The 17,837-nt window shown below is 41.9% G+C and overlaps 1 protein-coding gene across 1 annotated transcript in view; it reads left to right on the top strand.

The window, feature by feature from the left end:
- Positions 1–17,837, top strand: part of cemip (cell migration inducing hyaluronidase 1) — a 206,771-nt gene that overhangs the window by 88,443 nt on the left and 100,491 nt on the right. The window contains exons 2-6 of the mRNA XM_079287577.1: positions 423–613; positions 6,945–7,082; positions 9,070–9,208; positions 10,090–10,326; positions 11,855–12,034. Of these exons, the coding sequence (XP_079143703.1) occupies positions 559–613; positions 6,945–7,082; positions 9,070–9,208; positions 10,090–10,326; positions 11,855–12,034 (749 nt within the window). The 5' untranslated portion in view covers positions 423–558. The remainder of the gene's footprint in view (positions 1–422; positions 614–6,944; positions 7,083–9,069; positions 9,209–10,089; positions 10,327–11,854; positions 12,035–17,837) is intronic.

Genomic DNA, 17,837 nt, shown 5'->3' with positions numbered 1-17,837 from the left:
AGCCAGGAGTCGAACCACCGATCCTCTGATTGAAGGACGGCCAACTTTCAACGTCAACCAAAATTGTTTAAAACTGACCGATAACAGGAGATTTTTCTGTAAATGTCATGAGGAATGCAGTTTAGTTGTATGGAAATGTTATTTTGCAGGAGACAAAGTTGCGTATCAGACGCTGAGAGACAAAGTGTCGGTATCTGACGACCTGGCAATGAAGAACAGTGGCTCATGCAGCTCATAGTGTCTCTACTGTCTCCCTACATTCAGTAGAATAATCTACTGTCATAATGACTTTAAATATCAAGCTAAAACCAACAGATGGTGTTCTGAAAGACTATTCTACTGTATGGCCTGCTTGTCCACCAGGGAGTCACCTATTTGTACATGTCTTACTGAGTCCTCTGCATTTCAATGTGATGTTCTAGGTGCCTTTGGTGGCCTCCCGCTGTGAACTCGGCACACCCACTGTGAAAGTCCCTCTGACGTGACGCCCACTGGAGGTCTGAAGCAACCTTCCAAGTGTTCCAAGGTGTAAAGTTGGTCAGCAGCGGACTGAGAGAGATGAAGACATGTGCCATGTTTCTGGCAGCTCTGCTGCTCCCCAGCATCCGAGCAGGTGAGGACATGCTTCCTCTTTTCTTTTTACTTCTCTTTATTCTCTTTATTTTCTTAAAAACAATGGGCTAAGGACACTTTACATTTACATGAAATACAATTCTATCACCTAAACAACACTGTGATATTAAACTGATTGACATTCGTGAATAGTGCTGAACGAGAAATGTGTGTAAAGAGAGAGAAGGCCAGACAAACATCTTAGCTAAACATCCATATTTCATGATGTTGGCCTTCAACTAAAGACATGAATAAAAATCCAGCTTTTTAAATAAACGGGTGGGTGAATAGTGTTGAACTGAACACTGAATTATTCATGTGGGTGTCTTGAAACAAGTATATTATTTTGTAGCAATTGACATTCAAAACAATGGCGTCACTTTCAAACATAGATATTCCATGTTTTAGTTTAATCAGTTTTGCTTTGTCATTACAAAGTCGATCACTTTATCCTACAACATTGTGTTTGACACATCACTGTACATTATTACAGTCAAAAGTCTGCAGTGCGGTGTACCCAAAGTGTGCCTGTAGCATCTGCTCCATGTGTAAACACCAGCCGCTGTCGAGCACTATGATGGATTAGTCCCTAAGACATAGCACAACGTGATACGTGATGTTGGTGCCAAAGACCTGGAGCTTTCAGATTGAGTGACAGTACTTGTGATATTCTGTTGGTAACCAATGTGCAATTGCAAATAAGTAGATATCAAAGGGTCGGTTTGCCCAAAATTAATACCAACATTGAGTGAATCAAGGCTTTACCAGAACTTTTGTCTGCAACAAAATGCAGGAAATGAAGTGGTTGACACTCAAAAATATGACAATTATGAAAATTTCACACAAATGTTTGACAAGGTAAAATGATCAAGTGATGAAATTCTGGGCAGACATGGATGTAAATTGCAACATGTCTCTGGTTGGTGGAGGCATACAACTGGTAATTTAGTTATGCTGCGTTCCAGAAGTCATAAGTGCATCTCCTTTTTCAAACAAGTATCTAAGAGCATAAACCAGAGCTTACGTACAGTGCAGAAACAAACGAATGCAATAAGTGCCACAAACTAATATGAATACAATAAGTGCAATAAGCTAGTATGAATACAGTAAGTGCTAAGTGAAGGCTCAGGGTAGGCCTTCTTGAAGAGGCGAGTCTTCAGCCTGATGAAAGATGGGCAGCGACTCTGCTGTCCTGAGGTCAGTGGGGAGTTCATTCCACCACTGAGGGGTCAGCACAGGAAACAGACGTGACCGGGTCGATCGGCCGCAGGGACCTCTGAGCGACGGGGCAACCGATCGCCCCGAGGCAAGTGAATTAACCTCAACCATTTCACAACATAACCAAGGTGTTGCAAAGTTAACCTCAAACGTTTCACAATAAACATGTGTTACAACGTTAACCGAGACACTTTCACAATGGTAACCACATGTTATATTTACCTCGACAGTTTCCTTTTCAATGTGTGTTACAACGCTAACCTCGACCGTTTCACGATAACGGGTGTTAACATTAACCTTGATAGTTTCACAATGAGAATCACGTGTTACAATGTTAACCGCAATCCTTTCACAACGTTAACCATGCGTGAACTACTTAAAAGGCCCAAGCAGCACAATAGGGCGAGTGGAAATGAGATCATGTTGAACTGATCCTGGCCCTGTTCTCTCTCTGTGTGTGCGTGCGTGCGTGCGTGCGTGCGTGTGTGCGTGCGTGCGTGCGTGCGTGCGTGCGTGTGTGCGTGCGTGCATGCGTGCGTGTGGAATGGTGGTATTGGAAAAAGCCCATCCACTATAAACTTAACACATCTCTTAATTCTCTCACTGGCTTTTTTAATTGCAGATTTATTGTGACTGCAAACAGAGGCTTTCTGAGCTGTAAACTAATCTTTCTAATCACAACCACAAGAACATCTGAACCTGAGACAGCTGGCTTTTTATTTGAGGGGGATGCATCTAAATGAGAAGCTCAAGACACAGGGGAATGCAGTGAAATCATGATAAATTCTGGTAAATGGACTGTACTTGTATCGCGCTTTTCTAGTATTCCGACCACTTAAAGCGCTTTAACACTACATGTCATCATTCATCCATTCACACCCATTCATACACTGATGATAGGGGCTACATGCAAGGGGCCACCTGCCCATCAGGACTATCTTTCATTCATAAAGTAATGTCTACCTGAGCAGAGAATGAAGTCACTCTCTCTCTCTTTGTGTGTTGTCCGAGCTGTTAGTGCATGTAAGACCTGTGAACCTGCCCCACTGGCTAGAAACACCGCAGCTCTGCACTGCTCTCACTGCCGTCCCGACCAAGTGTAGCACCGACCCCAGGTTATCACTGTTAGCTTTGACAGCACTGTATCTGTTGTTTCCACCTTTGGTGCTGTTAGCACTGTTAGCTGTTAGCCGCCAGCTCAGCCGTCTCCATATCGAGAGCCGAGAGGAAACAGTTCCTCATATGTGTCGAATTCAGAACCTTTAATAGAAAAGCTGTGGAGTTAGCATGACAAGCAGGAACAGGGAACAGAGCCACCGACAAGATTGAACTACATCCAATGTATGTCTTTCATGACTAGTGACTTGAGTTCCTGCCATAACTTGGCCAAGAGAATGTTAGTCAACGGGTCCAAGGTTTCCAAAACCAAGGTTGCAGTCGGCTTCATGACCTGACAAGGAGACAGACTTTCATGATGAGGAATGTGAACAACCATGTATGATGCAGAACAGCTATTCATCGACACCTTGTGATGCTTTCAATACACAGAATTGTGTATTGAATTTTCTTCCACGATGATGCTCCACACAGGATAACATCTAAAATTGTCATACCTGACGCCCTGTGCCTGTTTAAGTGGACCATTGGGCTGATATCAAGTAATCAGAGCATAAACTTCATTGACAGAAATATGAAAAATCCAAAACTGGCCTGATTTCTATTGGAATGTAGTCGCGGTGCAGTGGAAAAACAAAGAAGCAGTGAGGACTGGAGAAGAAACTCAGGACAGGACCAATGCTCCAACAGATTTAGTTTTATACGACCTGTTGTCTGCTTTTTGTCAAAGTGTGAGTATTCGATTGTCAGTTTCAGAAAGTTACAGAAATATTCGGACAGTGATTTACTTTTCAGTTTCATTAAATGACAGTTGAATAATCCCTGCCATCTGTGGAACATTAAAAAGCAAACACCAGTACATCAACGATAAGCAGAAAATAAAATGAGGATTATTTATAATGGATATAGAGACAAGCCTCATAATAATACAGATTAAGTAGGAAATATGGAAATGGAAATAGGCAAAATGTGTGAAAAATATGAGCGCTAAGCAGACTTCAGCTCATTAGCAAATGTGTTGTTAAGATGGATTTGTTTTGTTTAGACGATGTATTCCATCATTTCCTCTCCATTTCATGCAAGTGTCCCCACAAACTACTTGCTAAAACACATTTTATGTCAACGCAAACACAGCAGTGTTCAGACTGAATTATTTCAGTGCTGTCAGCACTGCCTAGATGTAGCATAGCTTCCTTTTTTAAATTCAATTTCATATGCTTTTTTGGAATGCGTGTAACAAAGACGATATTGGCAAGCATCACTTTTCTTTGTTTAAGTCTGTATGGGGCAGGAGGGAAGGTTAGAAGGGTCAAACAAACACAGGACTTTCTCCCAGTTTATGTCCCCGCGTGAAACCAAGTCAACATAGTTTGTTGCATAACTTCCGAACTTTGCTAACGACAGTTACAGGCCAGCTAAAAGTTTTCTGAAGCCTAACCAACTAGTTTTTTTGCACAAGTAAATCTAAAGATGAAGTAAACCTACCTGAAATGTATTGAAACATTTTTGTTTGAATTAATGAGCATATTGTTAGTCTCTGGGCAACTGATATAAAACAACTGACTTTTACCTCCTCAGACAGAAGTGTGAAACATCACATCCTGCTGAACAGGAACTTAGTTTGGACCCCTGTGAACTGCTAAAAACGTGAGCTTTTTATTAACACCAGACCAGCTCACATCCACTGTGAACAGTTCAAAAGTCATTGATCAGGAGTCAGTTTTCATCATCAGAGACCATCTATGAGCAGAGATAAGGGTCACTATCTCTCTCCATATATAACCACCTGTTATCATATGACCACAATTCTACCCTTAGGTCACGTCATGACACCTGAGCTATCTCCATATCATGAAGCTCAAGAAAAACACTCGTAAGTGTACTTTGAGTTAAGATTTGTTTTGTCCAACACTTTTTCCAACATCAAGAATAAAGCTTGACAAAGTTTGACACAGTAGTACGCGACTTGGACACAATGCTAATGTCACTAGACTTAGTATGTTAAGATGGATAGCTTATTGATATAATTGAGAAGGGTATAGGAAATAGTGCCTCAGAGCAGGGCAGCAGACACTAGAGCCAAACAGCAGAAGCCAGCTGATTGCACCTCACCACCTATCAGTCTGTGTTAGCCCTCTGGGAAATCTACTTGACAATTCAGGTCCCTGACCAGTCAATGCCATTGACGGATCCATTTGGTGGAAGGGAGATGAGGTAACCACCACATACACACCAGAAAGCAATAGATTGAAACTCTATTGGGCAGGTTGGACAGTTACACACAGTGTCTCAGTGCTATGCTGACAATGGCAGACACATGGGTTTATCAGTCACCCTCTTGAGTGAGCAATCCAATAACCTTGTGTGCTATTGTATCCCCATGTAGATAGATAGTAGAGGACCTGAGAAAGCTACAGTAGTTAGTAGACAAGGAATGAAAGAGACTTCACTGACAAACCTGAGGTGCAAATAGGCCGACTAATGATTTTATCAATCTTGTGTTGTAACTTACAGATTTTGCTACATTTATTTCAACATGATTTTAAAGCGTTTATCACAGTTTCTTAAAGAAGCTATTGTTTATAGATTCCGAGGGACTGACACAAACCCAAATTTTATATATACTTTTATATTTTGTGTGTTGCTCCTTGTAATCCAAACATGTCCAAGTGTTTTGTATTTCCGATTTGACCTGGAAAAAGAAAAAGAAAAGTAGTCCACACATCCCTCTCCCCAGCAATGTTTTTCGACTTGCTCTGAGGATCCCGAGGTGTTTTCAAGCCAGATGGGTGATGCTTCTCCCAAGTCCTCAAACCCTGCCTCCTCCACAGAGGACATATGAATTTAGATGTTCTTCATAAGCTCTTTCATCCAATCGACATCCCCAGTCAAGGTCAGCAGTTCTCCCCCCTTGCTGAAAACAGCCTGTGCCAAGCACTGCTTTACCCAACTATGTCATGTGTTGGTTTGCCAGAACTTCCTTCAGGCCAACCCAAAGTATTTCCATAGCCTCCTCAAACTCCTCCCACTCTCAGGTTTCTGCTTCTGCAACCACCAAAGCCACAGTCCTTCTGGACTCCTATGCCGGCCTGCTGCTTCAGGAGACCCCAGGCCCGAAAGGCCTCCTCCTTCAGTTGAACAGCCTTCTCTTCTTTTTGATGTTTGCTACCATGTCAGGCACAAACCTACATTGAACATAACTCCATGTCCAAGTCCCTAATCTAATGCATTAGAAATTCTTTCGGAGGCGAGACTTAAAGATCCATTTCATCAGGATCTTTGATACAACCACAAAGTGTATCATCGATCTTTGGCCTAAGGTGTTGAGGTGCCACTGCACTTAAATACATGAACCACCCTATGCTCAAACATGGTGTTGTTGTAGCCAATCCATGACTAGAACAAAAGTCCAATAACAAAGCACCACTCAGGGTTAGATTGCATAGAAACAAACAGCAGTCAGAGAGAATAACTTAAACACAGTTTCTCTCAGCCAGGTGCTCCTGAGTATCCCCACACCCGTCCAGGGCCTCTCAACGTTGGCAGCTCCAGAAAAGGAGAGTCCAGCCCTTCTCCAGGAGTTTGGTTCCAGACAAGTCCCAGGGTCACAGGGACACGCAAACCGCTCAAAAACAATAAGATGACGATTCTCAGAGGGGAGATTAGTCAGAATGAAGAATCCAGGTAGTTTGTGCAACATGGCGTCTACCACATCTAAAGGCTAAAGTGTAAATGAACACACTAAAAGGTTGGATGAAAGCCTGTCATCATAGCGTCCTCCTACCTGTATCCCACTGCCTCTTGGACCTCTCTCCAAGAACTGACTTTAGTGTGTCTTGGTAGTGTTGTTGATGGAGATTATTGTGAGCACTTTTGGACAATCTCTTCTTCAAGTTATTCATGGTGTTACACACATGAAAAATTACCGAAGTAGTTGTGTAAAAAGTTACAAAGTCTCGTTAGAAGATAAATGTTGGTGTATTTTATGTGTCCTTCAGTGTGTCCGGATAAGGAGCCAGGACTGCAGCCATGGATGCCGGGACACAGTGAAGACCACCGTGTTACAATCGGTTATGGCAGGAAGGTCCTCCTCACAACTTCAGCTACGGTCCACTCCATTGAGATTCTTAGTGGAGGTAAGCTAGACCATTCCATCTCGTGTTCATCCTTCTTTAAAGTCGCAGTCAAATGGTAGTTAGAGATGTGACATATTTCTGAGTCAAACAGAATATCTGGATGTGATATGATTGTGGGTGGATTTAAATCAAATTTAAAACAGGTTGCTTCAATTTGGGCTTAGCTTAACAATAGCTTGATATGGAATGATGGAGATATTATGCTGTAGAAAAGCCACGCGGCGCAAACAGTTCTATAAAAATGTAAAGCCAAAATTTAAAGCCATTGCTTCATGTCTTCAACTTGCATTCTCTCTAATGCCCATCAGGGGGCGACTCCTCTAGATATGAGCTTATAGTCTCCATCTCTAGTGCCAAGTCTTCTTCAATACAACATGATGTTCAGTTCGTAAATTATGGATAATTTAGAGTCAAATAGACCCATAAAGCAAAGTATGCTTTAGGGCGGGGCTACACAGTGATTGACACATTGCTACCACGGCGTTTTCCAGGCTGGAAGTTGTCTGTGTTTTCTTCTTACAGCTTTAACCATTATACAGAGTGTTTACATTTTGGTCGCCTAGAAATATTCAGCGTTCGATTGTACTTTGCTCTACTCTCTCCTGTCACTTCAACAAAAATGACGAACTCGAGGCTTCAAATAAGTAGTCCACAAACCAATGGGCTTCTTCATGGTGACTACGTCCACTTATGAACAGTCTGTCAAAGATTACCACCCACATTGTTTGATAAGTAGGATTCAAAATGAATAAATTAGACCTAAACCCCATTATTCTGGAAGCACAAATACATTTTTTCCTCCTTCTATGATATTGCAATGCTTGCTTTGACCCAGAAGATAATGGTCAAGTGTTGCTTTCTAAAATGGGTGAAGCTAGTCACCCTAAATCACATTTGATTGGATGGAAATAAGTGTATTTCCCTGAAAATTAAAGTGATTTTTATATTAAAACACTGAAGCATAAGAGTTAAGTGAAGAGTTAACACAGGGACACATTATTAACCCCATTTCACTGTTAGTAACTGCTCAACAGAGTATTCAGTGAAGGCAGAGCACAGAAGTCACACTCACATCAGCTGATGGTCAGCTGTTTAATTCATGCTCGGTATCATTGGCTCATTCGAGCATCATCTGTTTGGCTACCAGCTCATTAGTAACATCCAAACTACTCATTGAAGTGAACCAGGCTGCCTTAACAGTCAGTTGACACTATTACTCTGCTGATATCTACATGCCAACAGTACTAACAGCTGCAACAGCCTCCACCAGCCTCTTCGTCACCAATGAAACAGAATCCATGAAAATACACATTTTGCAATACACAATGCATTTTAAATGACTTTTAAGGGATTGTAATTCATTAGTTAAAGTTAATGGAATATCTGCTTGTTTTAAAGGATTTGTAAGGTTTTGAAATTAAGGTGTTTTTTCATTCAAATTAACGTACTAGTTAAGGGATCTCTGGTTAACTTACCGAACACAATGATTCAAATGAAAATGTTTGTTGTGTTTTTCGGGGTAAATTAGTGCTATAGGCGGATACCTAAAATGCTCTGATTATTTTACAGTTTTCTGTCATATTTTCTGTCATATTTGACAAATTAAAAGGGATTACAAATTCAAAATAGCCTTTGGAATAATTTTGATATGTTTTATACTTTAATATATTGTACTAAAGCACAAACAGAGTAACATTATTTAAGACAAGAAGGTGGTGAAAGCAGGGCCTCTGTCATTCAGAGAAAATTAGCACATATAGGAGATGATGTTTGAGGTTAAGCAGATCACCACGTCACTGATGAACTGGAATCATTGGACTGTAGACCTGGTAACGCAGCTGGTTGGCCAGCTACATCTGTTCTGTGTCTGTGTACAAACTGAGGCCAGGGCCTTAAATGGTAAGACGGGTCTGAGGGCACTGGGGCATGAATGGCCTGCCAGGAGGCTTCATCACCACCACCCCTCCACCCTCTCTCTCCCCTTTAGGAAAGCTGGTGATTGCTGACACCAACCGGGCCATACTGCTTCGAACAAAACACATTCTGATCGGGAACAAGGGGGAACTGCACATTGGAAGCCCAGCCTGTCCTTTTAAAGGCAACCTCACCATCTCCCTTCATGGAAGGTACAGTTGTATGAAGCTCAGCATGAAAGCCAATACAGTCTCAATGCACTTGGTGAAATTGTCACTAAATAAAATCTATTTGTTTTGTATACAGGGACACGAATAGTCCGCATATTTCCGTTCACTAGGGACAACCTTTAGAAACTAAATTACGACTACTACTACTACTACTGCTGTTACTACTCCTGCAACTACTACTACTACAGCTACTAGTGTGACTACTACTGCTGTTACTACTACTACTACAGCTACTAGCGCGACTACTACTACTACTACAGCTACTAGCACGACTACTACTACTACTACTACAGCTACTAGCGCGACTACTACTACTACTACAGCTACTAGCGCGACTACTACTACTACTACAGCTACTAGTGCGACTACTACTACTACTACTACTGCAACTACTACTGCTACTACTACTTCTACTGCCACGACTACTAGTACTGCTACTTCTACTACTACTACTACTATTACTACTGCTAATACCATGCCTACTACTACTACTACGACTACAGTAACTACTACTGCTACTACCACTACTGCTACTAATACTACAACCACTACTACTGCTACTGATACTACCCCTACTAGCCCTACTACGACTACTACTACTGCTACTACCCCTACTACCACTAATACTACAACCACTACTACTACTGCTGCTCCTGCTGTACTACTAAATGCTACCTCACTGAGCTGCTAGCATGGCTGTAGAGTAGACTTTCAGCCCTGTTGAAGACATAAATATGATGACGTGTGACTTCAACATTAAGGTCATGAACAGGAAGACTGAAGCATACTTACTTTCCTCAAATGGCATTTGTAGATAGACATACATTATTTAAATGTCCATAATTCTCCAATGCTGTTCTCAGATTGGATGACAGTGATAATGATCACAGCTACTTTGGGAGGAAGTACATCGGTGTGGGGACTGGAGGGACACTCGAGATCCACGGAGAAAAGAAGCTGTCATGGACGTTCCTCAACAAGACCCTCCATCCCGGAGAGAGCAACCAAAACAACTACCTGTTCCAGAGAGGCTGGGGGAGCCGAGGCATCATTATCCACATCATCGAACCCAAGACCGGAGAGGTGCTGCACGATGACAGGTAAGGGTCCCCTCGAAGCAGAGGCTGCGTCTCGGTTGGTCAACGATCATGAGACTCATAATTCGAGCGGAAATGGGGTGTTGGCTGACATCTAGTAAGCTGTCTAACTCCAAGGTTGTAGTGAAGGAAACAAATGTGCATCTAATGGCTCTGGCTTTGTATCATACTCAGATATTAAATGGAGAAATTTACATCATTCTTAATGTCCTTTCACGCTTAATTATTCAACACATTTTTTATTCCAAATGAAGGTCAGCTACACTGATGTACAGCTTTTATTGTGGTAAATACATGATTGTAATTTTGTAAAATATATAATACTTCATTTACAAATGGGGAATCCATCATTTATAAAGTATGAAAACACAATAATGAAGCACATAATAGACAGGCTTATTAATCAAGAATAAAACATTTATAACTGTTATGAACTGCATACTAATGAATTATTAATGTCGGAACAATGCTTTATAACTGATGAATTAAGTGTTTACTCATACTTAACTAATGCTTCATAGTGTGCACCGGTAGTTATTATAAAGTGCTACCAATGTTTCCCTGAGGTTTTTAAGCATCTCTCACCCTTCATCCCCGACGCATTGCACTCACACACATTTATATGGATAATTGCACTCAGCTGCAAAACTTCATGTTTGTGTTTGCGCTGTAATATTATTAGCCTAATATATTTTGACGCTCAATTCCTGGTGCTCCCATTGGCCGCGCGGTCCATTCTTTGCGTATTCACCCCTCAGTGTATTAGCTACATGACATGGTGCAGATGAATATGATACTTTTATTTCTAAATCTGATCATATTCATATAAGTAAAGCACATTTGCATTGTGGACCTGGAGTCGTTCTTTTTGTCTTAAGTGCATTTTGTGCTACCACAAAGTGTACAGTTACCACAACACAATGTGGACATGTTGCCTAGTTTAATTATAGGGTTTTCCCCCTAATTAATAGTGGTGCACCACACAGTAATACATTATTTTACAATATTTTGATTGATTTTCACTTTTATGCCAATTATTAAATATGTTGCCTAAACTGCACTGTAAATACACTCTTTTCTTTAATCAATTTTTATAAATTTTGATGCCTTTTAACATTTTCATTCCTTTTTATATCTTATGTGAAACATGTTCAATTAAACACACACAAACATGGTCTGTTTGGCTAGATGAAATGTGCAGAGAAACCCTTGCCTCTACAGCAATGTACAGCTCTGTTATTACAATCTCCATATTTATTCAGGATGTAAATTAGTGCAAGTAGAAGGGAGGATTTGTGACCCATATATCAGTAGTCTTGGCAGAAACTCAATGATGAATTTCTTAAGATAGGGCAATTACGACATCATAGCTGTTGGAGGTTGATGGAGTACCGAGGACTGTTTTACATGCAGAGTGGTTTTCAAAATGCATTTTCTGGCCCGTCTTTGTTTTAGGATTGTTGTTGTTGTTGTTTTAGGAATAGAGTCAAGAATGATTTTCTTCTCTTTTTACCTCCCTTACTTTCCACAGGTTTGACACATACCGTAGTAAGGATGAGAGTCGTCGCCTTGCAAAGTATGTGGATGGTGTGGAGGCGGGGCTCATACTGGCCATGGTGGTCAATGACGAGGGCTCCAACAACTTGGAGGACTTGGCCAAAAAGAGCCTCTCCAGGCTGGGCAGCCAGCACATCAGCACTCTGGGATTTCGGTGAGCTCCTGAAATATTGATTTTGAAATGTCATGACATCACGTCATCATCAACAAAGACAAAACGAATGTTCATAATCAAAAAACTAAAGGATTTATATATAAATCGATACGACACTTTGTTAGTTACACCATGCTGATCAATACTATGTGCTCAACATTTTAACTGATATGTTCAGCTCACACCATGTCAGGAAAATGTGTTTTTATAAGCACACAGCACCATATTTTATGAAGCGTTCTTTTTATTAGTTATTGAAATTAATACAACAGCCATTAATTCTATTTTTATGGAGTTTATACTGTCAGAAGTGTGTGAATTCAATTATACATTTATTATTGGTGTGATACCAAACCTCTGCTTTGGTCTCCGCTAACTGCTGAGAAAAAGGCTGTTCACCAGTCAGTCTCTAACCACGTCTGTCTGGTGGAATAACTGTCTATGACATAAGCAAGATATGACAAGAGATCACAAAGGTGGATATTTGTTCGTGGATATATTTGGATGTGTGCATGTGCATTGTGAGCGTTGAAAAGTTTCAAACTAAGCACCATCACCATAAACGCCTCACTAGCGCCTGAGAAGACCTCTGCGATCTGACCAACTGCTGACATTACACCTACATCTCCATAGACTAACAATGGTCTCATAGACTACATCTCCATAGACTAACAATGGTCTCATAGACTACATCTCCATAGACTAACAATGGTCTCATAGACTACATCTCCATAGACTAACAATGGTCTCCATAGACTACATCTCCATAGACTAACAATGGTCTCCATAGACTACATCTCTATAGACTAACAATGTTATCATAGACTATATCTCCATAGACCAACAATGGTCTCCATAGACTACATCTCCATAGACTAACAATGTTCTCATAGACTATATCTCCATAGACTAACAATGGTCTCATAGACTACATCTCCATAGACTAACAATGGTCTCATAGACTACATCTCCATAGACTAACAATGGTGTCATAGACTACATCTCCATAGACTAACAATGGTGTCATAGACTACATCTCCATAGACTAACAATGGTGTCATAGACTACATCTCCATAGACTAACAATGGTCTCATAGACTACATCTCCATAGACTAACAATGGTCTCATAGACTACATCTCCATAGACTAACAATGGTCTCATAGACTACATCTCCATAGACTAACAATGGTGTCATAGACTACATCTCCATAGACTAACAATGTTCTCATAGACTACATCTCCATAGACTAACAATGGTTAGACATGCGTCATGCACATGTGGCGCTGGATATGTGTGTTTCATTAAGGTGTAACGTAAGCACTCTGCCCTATGCACAAAACAGTACACTTCACAAACTTAACATAACACTAAGAAAATAGAACATTTCCACTGACATGTAGAGCAGACCAGTATATGTATTATAGTGGTGTTGTATCTGCAGAAAGTGTTTGGCCTGCCAGTGTGTGCGTGTGTGTGTGTGTGGGGGGGGGGGGGAGTGTACGTTTTTTGGTATGTCAGGAATGCTTGGGCAATAGAAAGTGAAGATGTTTCAAACGTTCAAACATAAGGGCTATCAGAGTGGCTATGAAAATGTGCAGACTTTCACATTGACACATTCCTCAAACAAGACTCAGCTGTGATCTTTTGATTTTCAGAAGAGAAAAAGCCTGAAGTGTTAGATAGGGGACTCAAGCTTGAGTGAATGTGTTTTGTTTTGCACAGTGCTACAATAATGACAGAGACCTTGTTGTGGGCTGAGAGAAGATGCTGGTGAATCTTGGTCCTTGTGGTTAGCCTCTGAGCCAGGCGGGTTTATGGAACTTAATGCTGCTGAGGACACCGTCGGAAAAACTGAGGGTTTCATAACGAGATCAGGGCAGAGCACAAGTTAACATTCCATCTCCCAATTTGCACTTTGCTCCATAGTTGTGGATGCTTTAGAGCAGGGATTCCCAAAGTGGGGTGCGCGAGCTGCCTCTAGGGGGTGCGCGAGAGGAAAAGTGTAATGGCGGTCTGATGGTGTAATAATATTAAATATAAAAAAAAAATGTAATTTTAATTTAAAAACTGTCAGGTGGGACATCTGAAGCTATCAGTCGTAAAAGAGGAGAGGGACAGAGAGAGAGAGGAATCGGAGGCGAGGGGAACGGAGAGGTGCGTTATTGGGGAGAGACCGGGAGAAGAAATCGAGCCAGAGTCAGAGGAAGATGAGACGGACGAGACTGGGAAAAAAAGAGGAAATATGATGAAAAGTATCTGTGTCTGGGCTTCACTTGGATTGGCAACGCAGATTCCCCAAAGCCACAGTGCGTGGTGTGCAGTGAGGTTCTGGCTAACAGTCTGAAGCTCTTACGTCGCCACCTGAACACCAAGCATGCCAGTGCAAGTCAAAAGCCCCTTACATATTTTAATATCGAAATTGGAGGAGTTACAAAACAGCCAAAAACAACTGGAGTCTCATTCATGTGTTGGTCTATAAATGACGCACTACGTGCTTCATATCTGGTTACAGAATAGCGAGAAAGGGGCTACCGCACACAATCGCCGAAGACGTGAGCTTGCCAGCTGCCAGAGAGATGGTGGAGTGTATGATTGGGCAGAAAGAATCAAAAAAGTTGGACATGATCCCGGTGTCCAACAACACTGTGTCGCGCCGCATCGATGCTTTGTCCGAAGACATCCTGGCTACATTAGTCGCTCATTAATTGTAAATGAAATGTGATAATCTGCCTCTGAGCCTGTGCGTGTGTGCTCGCGATCCGTATTGCTCTTTAAAAGTGACGCCTTGTGTCACTGAAAGTTATTGAAACTTTGTTGCAGTGTTTCAGGGCGTTTTCACACCTTCAGTTCGTTTGCTTTGTTGCAGTTGCTCCTTTGTTCGGTTTGTGTTCACACTGCAACATTTAACAGCGGACTAAATCTTGTAAACAAATGCCACGCGCGAGCAAACTGTTCACTCATTGGTCCGATTCTTATGCGGCTATGAAGGCTTAAAAGGCTCTGTTGCTTCTTTTTTTTTCTTCTTTTTTTTTAAGGGGGGGGGGGGGGGTGCGCGAACCCGGTCGGGATGTAGAAGGGGGTGCGCGGCCTAAAAAGTTTGGGAACCGCTGCTTTAGAGGACAGAGGACATGGATGGGAGGGATGGTGATCACAGTAATCACAGACAGCTGCTCTTTAAAATATAACAGTTTATTAAGTTCTAATACTAATGATCAAGTCAACTAATATCTAAACTAACAACAACTATACATTCATGAGCACGCTCTAAAATCAACAGACTATTGAAAAGAGGGGGGGAGTGTGTGTGTGTGTGTGTGTGTGTGTGTGTGTGTGTGTGTGTGGGGGGGGGGGTGTATGTGTGAGCAAGGGGGGGGGAGCGAGGGAACAGCTCAGTGACGTGTGACGTAGTTGGGACGTGGTGACGTCTCTCATGCGTGAGACCCAAAATGGCGGAGAGCCAACAGGAGACCCGGTGTCTACATGTGCTGGTAGCTGTTCAGCACGTAGCTCGATGAGCTCAAAGCTATATGTGTGTGTGTTAGTAAAAGGGAAAGGAACAAAACAAAATGAAATAAAACAAGCGATTACGATCCTCTGCGCTGCGCGGGAGTACAGAAGGTTGCTCTCTCAGCCAGGGGAGAGACCAGCGACTCTTTGTCTCAGCCGGCGGTTCTGACCTCCTGAACTGAGAAGCAGCTTCGACCTCACTAGGCGGCTGTCTCACCATAAATCACAGTAGCATGGAATACACGCTACTCCTACCCAACCCCTACGATCTCAGCGATCGTTAGTGTCTGCGATTATTAAGCATACACCTCGTTATAAAAATGAACAGTACTTTAAGCACACAAACAAGATACAATAAACACAAATTAAACTCTCTCTAACTCTGCCCAGACTCTATTTTGCCTTACGGTACGATGCAATCGTGGTGATTGAGGAGAGTCTTCTGAGCTTCATTGGGCTCGTGCAGCGTGTTAAGATAGTATTTTTTACCTCATAACAAAGGGGAGGCCGAGCCAGCCATGTGGCCGGCTTCCTTGTGCCGTCGACACACTGCAATAATAACGCTACCAAAACTGGTTTACAATTATAAGGAATTTAATTCCACTGATGTAAGTACATTTACAGTAATACATTGGAGTATGTACTCCCATGACATATTAAATCAATAAAACCCCATTTGCAAAAAACCTCGCTCGGCTCCTCCGGTGAAAACACGTCTGTCGTCCGGGAGCCATGGCACAGAGCGCGAGGAAAAAGTCTTTTAAATTAAAACCTCCCACATCTGTTTGACACACCTCCCCTTCCGTCTATCTCAATTGCTATTGGCTACCTTCCAGGAGTGTATTCTACTGTCTGCCCCTGTGTTTACTATCACATTCAATGACTGTCAGTTACGTTTTAATCCCATCTATAATAATCCTTCAAAATGAAAGTTTATACTTCTGCAACTTGGCAGAAGTTTCATGCTTCTGCATGTTTGTTTATCTTAATTATGCATCCTCGAAACCCTTATGATTATGACTAACTATGAATTATTAATTATGAATTATTAAACACTTTTATTATATCTACTAACTACAGTTTTTTACTCAAATTTCTTACAATTCCCCCCTAACTCACAGTTCACTGTGAGTTAGCTACTCAAATGTAGTTAGTTATGCAAATGTCCCTGGAGACCTCCCCCCTACTCAATCCAGGGAAAGGCTCCCTATCTATCTAAACCGAGGCAAAGAATTCATGCACACAGATATCATTTCAAGTATTTCTGTTCAGTTCGTTTCAAGATAGAGTGCGTTGGAAGTCACTGCCTTCCATGTCTTGGGGCTGGCAGGATCAGGATACAGTCTGTAGGCTAGAGAACACATACTGAGAAGCCTTGACTGTTCTTTTACACGTGACAAAATTACATTTCTTAATCTTTACACCCTAAAATCCCTTTATAACCCAATTAAACAAAAAATTTAATCTCCAAATACTCATCCAAAACAATCCGTCTATTTTCCAAACTTCCAACATCTCACTGGATGGTTTAGAAGTCCATCTGGGCCTTTATCAGGTCCTTCAGGATCTCCGAGAGGATGGTCAGGAACCGCTCGTGAAGTCCCTCTGGTGGCCTCATCTAGACTGTGGCCATCAGAAGCTCCAATTCGTCCTCATCCTCGTCACATAACTGGTTGCCTGGACTGGTGTCTGGCTCATCGGTGAAGCAACAAACCCCTGTAGAGGTCCACGGATGCAAGGGAACCCCCATCCACAGACAACTCGGAGGCTTATGATGACAGCACACAGAATAATTACGATTGCCAAAAATGTATGTTTTCACTGGCTAAGCATACTTCCCAACCAGTCGGTGAATGGATTCGTGACACCAGAGTTGTCTGCTAGCTCTTGGCTGAGTGCTGTCAGTCCCTCCAGAGCCCTGGTCACCGATCCATCAGGAGCTGTGTTATTTGGAATGAAAGTACAGCACGCAGACCCAAACATCTGGCACACGCCACTTTTCTCTGCTAAATCATATCTAATGCCATTCTGTTCTGCAAGGTCATTAAACTAGTCTTCGCCAGCTGTGCATGCAGTCCTGATATGGCGTCACTGGTGAAGTTTACTAAACGCTGTTGGTTATAGTAAATGTAGTTGATCCAATCGACATTTTTATTAATCATCACCCTCTGAGAGAAAACAGATTCTAAATCTGCTGCTATTTGATTTCTGGCTTGAAAGTCATTAGACACCCCCCTTGGCAGTCTTATGACATCTTATGTACACTTGGTCATCAAAGGCTCCCTTCGGGCCA

The sequence above is a fragment of the Melanostigma gelatinosum genome (genome assembly GCF_949748355.1).
Source record: "Melanostigma gelatinosum genome assembly, chromosome: 2".
Classification (NCBI taxonomy): domain Eukaryota; kingdom Metazoa; phylum Chordata; class Actinopteri; order Perciformes; family Zoarcidae; genus Melanostigma; species Melanostigma gelatinosum.
The sequence above is the reverse complement of the archived record's forward strand: the minus strand, read 5'-3'. Positions and strand labels throughout refer to the sequence as shown.